At 40.5% G+C, this 9265-nt stretch overlaps 1 protein-coding gene across 1 annotated transcript; it reads left to right on the top strand.

Annotated features, from left to right (window-relative positions):
- Window positions 1–756: 756 nt before the first annotated feature.
- LOC123733413 (uncharacterized) lies at window positions 757–6776 on the top strand. The gene is made up of 4 exons (XM_045712811.2): window positions 757–898; window positions 5938–6234; window positions 6355–6497; window positions 6629–6776. The coding sequence occupies exons 1-4, from the start codon at window positions 757–759 to the stop codon at window positions 6734–6736; spliced, it is 690 nt and encodes a 229-aa protein (XP_045568767.2). The 3' UTR covers window positions 6737–6776.
- Window positions 6777–9265: the final 2489 nt, after the last annotated feature.

Below are 9265 nucleotides of genomic sequence, written 5' to 3'. Positions count from 1 at the left end.
TTATCACACTAAGGCTGGTGGGAGTCATATCATGTATTATATTATCACACTAAGGCTGGTGGGAGTCATCATGTATTATATTATAAACTAAGACTGGTGGGAGTCATATCATGTATTATATTATCACACTAAGGCTGGTGGGAGTCATATCATGTATTATATTATCACACTAAGGCTGGTGGGAGTCATATCATGTATTATATTATCACACTAAGACTGGTGGGAGTCATATCATGTATTATATTATAAACTAAGACTGGTGGGAGTCATATCATGTATTATATTATCACACTAAGGCTGGTGGGAGTCATCATGTATTATATTATAAACTAAGACTGGTGGGAGTCATATCATGTATTACATTATCACACTAAGACTGGTGGGAGTCATATCATGTATTATATTATCACACTAAGGCTGGTGGGAGTCATATCATGTATTATATTATCACACTAAGGCTGGTGGGAGTCATATCATGTATTATATTATCACACTAAGGCTGGTGGGAGTCATATCATGTATTATATTATCACACTAAGACTGGTGGGAGTCATATCATGTATTATATTATCACACTAAGGCTGGTGGGAGTCATATCATGTATTATATTATCACACTAAGGCTGGTGGGAGTCATATCATGTATTATATTATCACACAGATGCAGGACTTTGCGGGGAGAAGACACAGCTATAGACGTATATTAGAGTTGAGGTTAGAAGTAGAAGTTACTGTATTTCACCACAAGTGTGTTAAGATGTCAGAGGGAGTCTATGAAAACTCAGATGGATTTGAAGACGATGAGCTTGATGCAATGAAGAACACAGAGATTGATGACCAATTATATTCCAATGTAAGAGCCTTCAAGCCCAGTTCAAGAGATGGAGTTGTTGCTTCAGGTAAGATTACACACACACACACACACACACACACACACACACACACACACACACACACACACACACACACACACACACACACACTAAACAGGTGAGATTGCCATGTAGTAATATGGCTTTGTTCTGGACGACTGTGTGATCACGCTCTCCGTAGCCGATGTGAGTAAGACCTTTAGACAGGTCAACATTCACAAGGCCGCAGGGCCAGACGGATTACCAGGACGTGTACTCTGAGCATGTGCTGACCAACTTGCAAGTGTCTTCACTTACATTTTCAACCTCTCCCTGTCTGTCTGTAATCCCAACATGTTTTAACCTGTTAGGGCTAGGGGGCAGTATTGACACGGCTGGATAAAAAACGTACCCGATTTAATCTGGTTACTACTCCTGCCCAGTAACTAGAATATGCATATAATTATTGGCTTTGGATAGAAAACACCCTAAAGTTTCTAAAACTGTTTGAATGGTGTCTGTGAGTATAACAGAACTCATATGGCAGGCCAAAACCTGAGAAGATTTCAAGCAGGAAGTGGCCTGTCTGAGAAGTAGTGTTTCATCTTGGCTCTTTTTATTGAAGACTCAGGATCTGTGCAATAACGTGACACTTCCTACGGCTTCCATAGGGTCTCAGAGCCCAAGAAAAAGCTGAACGATATCGAGGCAGGCTCTGGCTGAAACACTTTATCGCTTTTGGCAAGTGGCCACACAGAGTACTATGGGCTTAGGCGCGTGCCCGCTTCGACCGAATGCTTTCTTTTCCTTTGTCTGTTTACCTAAAAGCAGATTCCCGGTCTGAATATTATCGCTTTTTTATGAGAAAAATGGCATAAAAATTGATTTTAAACAGCGGTTGACATGCTTCGAAGTACGGTAATGGAATATTTAGAATTTTTTTGTCACGAATTGCGCCATGCTCGCCACCCTTATTTACCCTTTAGGATAGTGTCTAGAACGCACAAACAAAACACCGCTGTTTGGATATAACGATGGATTATTTTGGACCAAACCAACATTTGTTATTGAAGTAGAAGTCCTGGGAGTGCATTCTGACAAAGACAACAAAGGTAATAACATTTTTCTTATAGTAAATCTGACTTTGATGAGTGCTAAACTTGCTGGGTGTCTAAATAGCCCGGCATCACAGGGCTAGCTATCTACTGAGAATTTTGCAAAATGTGCTTTCACCGAAAAGCTATTTTAAAATCGGACATATTGAGTGCATAGAGGAGTTCTGTATCTATAATTCTTAAAATAATTGTTATGCTTTTTGTGAACGTTTATCGTGAGTAATTTAGTAAATTCACCGGCAGTGTTCGGTGGGAATGCTAGTCACATGCTAGTCACATGCTAATGTAAAAAGCTGGTTTTTGATATAAATATGAACATGATTGAACAAAACATGCATGTATTGTATAACATAATGTCCTAGGGTTGTCATCTGATGAAGATCATCAAAGGTTAGTGCTACATTTAGCTGTGGTTTGGGTTTATGTGACATTATATGCTAGCTTGAAAAATGGGTGTATGATTATTTCTGGCTGGGTACTCTGCTGACATAATCTAATGTTTTGCTTTCGTTGTAAAGCCTTTTTGAAATCGGACAGTGTGGTTAGATTAACAAGAGTCTTATCTTTAAAATGGTGTAAAATAGTCATATTTTTGAAAAATTGAAGTAATAGCATATCTAAGGTATTTGAAAATTGCGCCACAGGATTCAACTGGCTGTTGAGTAGGTTAGCCCATAGAGGTTAAGCAGACCACCCTGTGCCCAAGAACACTAAGGTAACCTGCCTAAATGACTACCGACCCGTAGCAACAGTTAGTGGAAGGCTGGTAATGGCTCACATCAACACCATTATCCCAGAAACCCAAGACCCACTCCAATTTGCATATCGCCCAAACAAATCCACAGATGATGCAATCTCTATTGCACTCCACACTGCCCTTTCCCACCTGGACAAAAGGAACACCTATGTGAGAATGCTATTCCTTGACTACAGATCAGTGTTCAACACCATAGTACCCTCAACGCTCATCAATAAGCTAAGGACCCTGGGACTAAACACCTCCCTCTGTAACTGGATTCTTGACTTCCAGACGGGCCGCCCCCCAGGTGGTAAGGGTAGGTAACAACACATCCGCCACGCTGATCCTCAACACGGGGGCCCCTCAGGGGTGCGTGCTCAGTACCCTCCTGTACTCCCTGTTCACTCATGACTGCATGGCCAGGCATGACTCCAACACCATCATTAAGTTTGCCGATGACACAACAGGGGTAGGCCTGATCACCGACAATGACGAGACAGCCTATAGGGAGGAGGTCAGAGACCTGGCCATGTGGTGCAAGGACAACAACCTCTCCCTCAACGTGATCAAGACAAAGGAGATGATCGCGGACTACAGGAAAAGGAGGACAGAGCATGCCCCTGTTCTCATCGATGGGGCTGTAGTGGAGCAGGTTGAGAGTTTCAAGTTCTTTGGTGTCCACATCACCAACAAACTAACATGGTCCAAACACACCAAGACGGTTGTGAAGAGGGCACAACAAAATCTGAAAAGAGGGCACAACAGACTGAAAACATTTGGCATGGGTCCTCAGATCCTCAAAAGGTTCTAACGCTGCACCACCGAGAGCATCCTAACTGGTTGCACCACTGCCTGGTATGGCAACTGCTCGGCCTCCGACAGCAAGGCACTACAAAGGGTAGTGCATACAGCCCAGTACATCACTGGGCCAAACTTCCTGCCATCCAGGACCTCTATACCAGGCGGTGTCAGAGGAAGGCCCTAAACATTGTCAAAGACTCCAGCCACCCTAGTCATAGACTGTTCTCTCTGTTATCGCATGGCAAGCAGTAACAGAGTGCCTAAGTCTAGGTCCAAGAGGCTTATAAACAGTTTCTACCCCCAAGCCATAAGACTCCTGAACATCTAATCAAATGGCTACCCAGACTATTTGCATTGTCCCCCCCCTCTTTTACCCTGCTGCTACTCTGTTTATTATCTATGCATAGTAACTTTAATAACTCTACCTACATGTACATATTACCTCAATTACCTCGACACCAGTGCTCCCGCACACTGACTCTGTACCGGTACTCCCTGTATAAAGCCCTGCTATTGGTATTTTACTGCTGCTCTTTAATTATTTGTTACTTTTATTTATTTTCATTTTTTTGTATTTTTCTTAATGGGCTACGGGGGCAGTATTGAGAATTTTGAAAAAAATAGGTGCCCATTTTTAACTGCCACCTACACCAACTCAGAAGCTAGGATATGCATATTATTACCAGATTTGGATAGAAAACACTCTGAATTTTCTAAAACTGTTTGAATGGTGTCTGTAAGTATAACAAAACTCATATGGCAGGCAAAAACCTGAGAAAACCTGAGAGAAAAAAAGAATTTTGTGGCTGTACTATTTTTTTTAATCATTGTTTAATAGATACCACAGTGAGAAAGGATTCATTTCGCAACTCCTACGGCTTCCACTAGATGTCAGCGATCTTTATAAAGTTGTTTGAAGCGTCGATGATCAACAGAGACCGGATGACAAGGAAGGGAAGTTGACCTCCCTGGGATGTCGTCACTTCCATTATTGCCTGCACCTGCTCAATCATGTGACTCGAGACAATTTTCAAAGATGTTTTTCTAGACACAGGAGCGGTTTTTGTTGAAACATTACTGATGTTTCACGTTAAAAATGGCTCTAAAGATTGATGCTAAACAACGTTTGACATGTTTGAACGAACGTAAATAGATTATTTTTTTAACTTTTTTAACTTTTCGCCGTGACTTCCCACCCCCCGCCCGCGCTACTTTTGAGTAGCCACCGAAGCGCTAACAACATGGAACAACTTGGAGTTATTTGGACATCAATTATGAACTTTGTCAAAAGAAACCACATTTGTAGTGGACCTGGGATTCCTGGAAGTGCCAATGGATGAAGATAATCAAAGGTAAGGGATTATTGACGATAGTATTATTGATATTAGCTGGTTACAAGATGCTAACCTATATAGCCTAGCCTATTGTTCTTAGCACAGCACCCGGTTTATTGCAACTTGTGATTTCCCAGTAAAGTTATTTTGAAATCTGGCAATACAGTAGCATTTACGAAATGATAAACTATTATTATTTGAATCACAATATTATAATTTACCAATGTTTTCGAATAGTAATTTTGTAAATTGTAACGTTGTTCACCGGAAGCACTTCAGAGAAGAAAAAAATCTGAATTTCACGCTACTGTAAAATGCTGTTTTTGGATATAAATATGAACTTGATGGAACAAAAAATGCATGTATTGTATAACATAATGTCCTAGGAGTGTCATCTGATGGAGATTGCCAAAGGTTAGTGCATAATTTTAGCTGGTTTCTGCTTTTGGTGACCTTGAATTGAAAATGGATGTTTGTACTTTTGTGGCTATGTACTGTCCTAACATAATCTAACTTTATGCTTTTGCCGTAAAGCCTCTTTGAAAATCGAACAATGTGGTTGGAATAAGGAGATGTTTATCTTTTAAATGGTGTAAAATAGTTGCTTGTTTGAGAAATTGAAATTATTAGATTTTTGATGTTTTGAATTTCCAGCCTTGTTAGCAATCCCGTCTCGGGGGTTCATTGCTAACCTGTAGCCCCAACAGGTTAAAACACCTGTTGGATACGGCGCATGTGACAAATACAATTTTATTTTATTTATTTGTCCCAATCGTGGATGATACAGTAAAACACATTACCAAATACCATACTTTAATAATTTGTGATTCAGTACATTTCCAGTGGTGGAAGAGACCCTCTGGAGTAGCTGCAGTGTGTCTGGGGCTGCTGTGTGTTCTCCTACTGACTGGGATCATAGGCCTGTCTGTCTACTGTAAGTTTAGTATTTTGTCACTGAGACTTAAGTAGAATACTTAATCATCCTTAATCATCCTTAATCATCCTTAATCAACCTTAATCATACTTAATCATCCTTAATCATCCTTAATCATCAATGGTGTGGTAGTTACATGTTTGATTAACTTTTCCCTTTTACAGATGGAGTAATTGGTCATCACGACTCAACAGAGAGAGACCAGCTACAGGCCAGTTACAGCCTTCTGACTAAAGAGAGAGACCAGCTACAGACCAGTTACAGCCTTCTGACTAAAGAGAGAGACCAGCTACAGATCAGTTACAGCCTTCTGTCTAAAGAGAGAGACCAGCTACAGACCAGTTACAGCCTTCTGACTAAAGAGAGAGACCAGCTACAGACCAGCAGTAACACCCTGACTAAAGAGAGAGACCAGCAACAAAAAGAGAAAAATGATCTCATGAGAAAGTTCTCTAATCTGAGTGAGTTTACCAAATAAATGATCATAACATCATATATCTAATATGCAGTCAACTTGTGTTTGTATTCTAAAATAATAGGTGCAGAATAATAAGATGGAAATTCATGTTTTTGTCTTGTAGAACAAACCTGCCCTAAAGACTGGAAGAAGTTTGAATCCAGTTGGTACTTCCTGTCTACTGAGACTAAAACCTGGGGGGAGAGCAAAGATGACTGTCTGGAGAGAGGAGCAGACCTGGTGATCATCAACAGTGATAAGGAACAGGTGAGAGAGAAAGAGAGAGAGATATGGCGGGGGGGTTATGATCAAACATCCCTTGGTCAGTAATGTATCTTCCAGTATTTAACACATGTAGTCTATAGTAGTTGACAATATCAGCTCTTTCTCACCAACAGGAGTTTCTCTTCCACCTCAACAAGGGTTTCTGGATTGGTCTGACTGACACTGTTACTGAGGGGACCTGGAAATGGGTGGACGGCAACCCACTGACCACCCCAAAGTAAGAGACTACTGCTCTAACAACTCTGACCACCGTGTAAGGGGTAGGACTGATTCTGTGTGTTTTTCATACTCTAGATTCTTAGAGAGTATCCAGTCTAACTGTATTGTTCGTAGTCTAGGTTCTTAGAGAGTATCCAGTCTAACTGTATTGTTCATACTCTAGGTTCTTAGAGAGTATCCAGTCTAACTGTATTGTTCGTAGTCTAGATTCTTAGAGAGTATCCAGTCTAACTGTATTGTTCGTAGTCTAGGTTCTTAGAGAGTATCCAGTCTAACTGTATTGTTCATACTCTAGATTCTTAGAGAGTGGTCAGTCTAACTGTATTGTTCATACTCTAGGTTCTGAGAGAGTATCCAGTCTAACTGTATTGTTCATACTCTAGGTTCTGAGAGAGTGGTCAGTCTAGCTCTGTATTGTTCATACTCTAGGTTCTTAGAGAGTGGTCAGTCTAGCTCTGTATTGTTCATACTCTAGGTCCTGAGAGAGTGGTCAGTCTAGCTCTGTATTGTTCATACTCTAGGTTCTGAGAGAGTGGTCAGTCTAACTGTATTGTTCATACTCTAGGTCCTGAGAGAGTATCCAGTCTAGCTCTGTATTGTTCATACTCTAGGTTCTGAGAGAGTATCCAGTCTAACTGTATTGTTCATACTCTAGGTTCTGAGAGAGTGGTCAGTCTAACTGTGTTGTTCATACTCTAGGTTCTGAGAGAGTATCCAGTCTAACTGTATTGTTCATACTCTAGGTTCTGAGAGAGTGGTCAGTCTAGCTCTGTATTGTTCATACTCTAGGTTCTGAGAGAGTATCCAGTCTAACTGTATTGTTCATACTCTAGGTTCTGAGAGAGTGGTCAGTCTAACTCTGTGTTGTTCATACTCTAGGTTCTGAGAGAGTGGTCAGTCTAGCTCTGTGTTGTTCATACTCTAGGTTCTGAGAGAGTGGTCAGTCTAACTGTATTGTTCATACTCTAGGTCCTGAGAGAGTATCCAGTCTAGCTCTGTATTGTTCATACTCTAGGTTCTGAGAGAGTATCCAGTCTAACTGTATTGTTCATACTCTAGGTTCTGAGAGAGTATCCAGTCTAACTGTATTGTTCATACTCTAGGTTCTGAGAGAGTGGTCAGTCTAGCTCTGTATTGTTCATACTCTAGGTTCTGAGAGAGTGGTCAGTCTAACTGTGTTATTTCTACTGCAGGTACTGGGGGAGTGGACAGCCTAATGGTGGTGGAGTGGAGAACTGTGTGTTGTTAACTCACAGTTCATCAGACCAAGGACCATGGCATGACTATCCGTGTTCATTTAACCATTCCTGGATCTGTGAGATATAGTTCTTTCTCACTTTTAGTTATGATGTTGATTGTCATGCTGAAAGTCATGATACCAGCTACAGGGCCTTCAGAAAGTATTCACTGCCTAGACCTTTTCCACATTTTGAATTTTTAAATCGATTAAATTGAGATTTTACTGTCACTGTCCTACACACAATAACTCATAATGTCAAAGTGGAAATATGTTTTTCTTTTCTTTTTTACAAATGAATAAAAGATTTAAATCTGAAATGTCTTGAGTCAGAAAGTATTCAACCCCTTTGTTATGGCAAGCCTAAACACGTTCAGGAGTAAAATGTGCTTCCCTTGACACATAATAGGTTGCATAGACTCACTGTGTGAAATACAGAGTACAGTATAAAATAGAAAGGAGGACCAAGGCACTCTTCATATAATTGATTAAAATGCCTTTATTTGTATGGCATGTTCAATAGAAACAAGGTTTTAAAAATCTGACGCGTTTCGGCTGCATGGCCTTCGTCAGGGAGTACAAAGAAATAATACAATGTCCTCCTTTGAACAGCTTTTCCAATTAGCCCTAATTTGAAGGGAGTGGTTAAAATTGATTGGACACACCTAGTAAGCAATACTATACACATTAAAAAGTGAAATACTGTAGCTATGTTATCAAAAAAATACAACTCCAAGCTAGAAGTATCAGAACACTTAGAAAGGTAGTTCTAACCTTAAACATGACCGGGAGAAGTGTCAAGAATAAGAAAGCAATATATTCCATAGTACACTAGAACACAGCCAAACATGAACAACAATAGTCTAAACATAGCTGAGGGCAATTGAGCAAAATGACCACTAGATGACAGCAAATGGACCTATCACAACCCTACAGGAATGGTGAGAAATCCATATCTTCATTTAAACCCGGGTATTTAGTGGCTTGTAGTTTGTAAATCCCAAAACCTTCCCTTTGTTTTAACTGTTTAAGACGGTCCCCTTTTCTAATAGAGGCCGGAACATGATCAATACCCATAGCTTGTAGGGAGGCAGGGTTGCCATGGTGTAAGGACTTGTAGTGCCTTGCCATGGGGTAGTCTTCATTGCCTACCCGTATAGCGTACTTGTGTTCCGCTAAGAGGTCTTGAAGGCGTCTCTAGGTGTGTCCAATTCATTGTGTAACCACTCCCTCTTCAAATTAGGGCTAATTGGAAAAGCTGTTCAAAAGAAGTCATTGTATTATTCTTTGTACT

Source organism: Salmo salar, unplaced genomic scaffold (assembly GCF_965601325.2).
Source record: "Salmo salar unplaced genomic scaffold, fSalSal1 ptg000408l, whole genome shotgun sequence".
Lineage (NCBI taxonomy): Eukaryota > Metazoa > Chordata > Actinopteri > Salmoniformes > Salmonidae > Salmo > Salmo salar.
The sequence above is the reverse complement of the archived record's forward strand: the minus strand, read 5'-3'. Positions and strand labels throughout refer to the sequence as shown.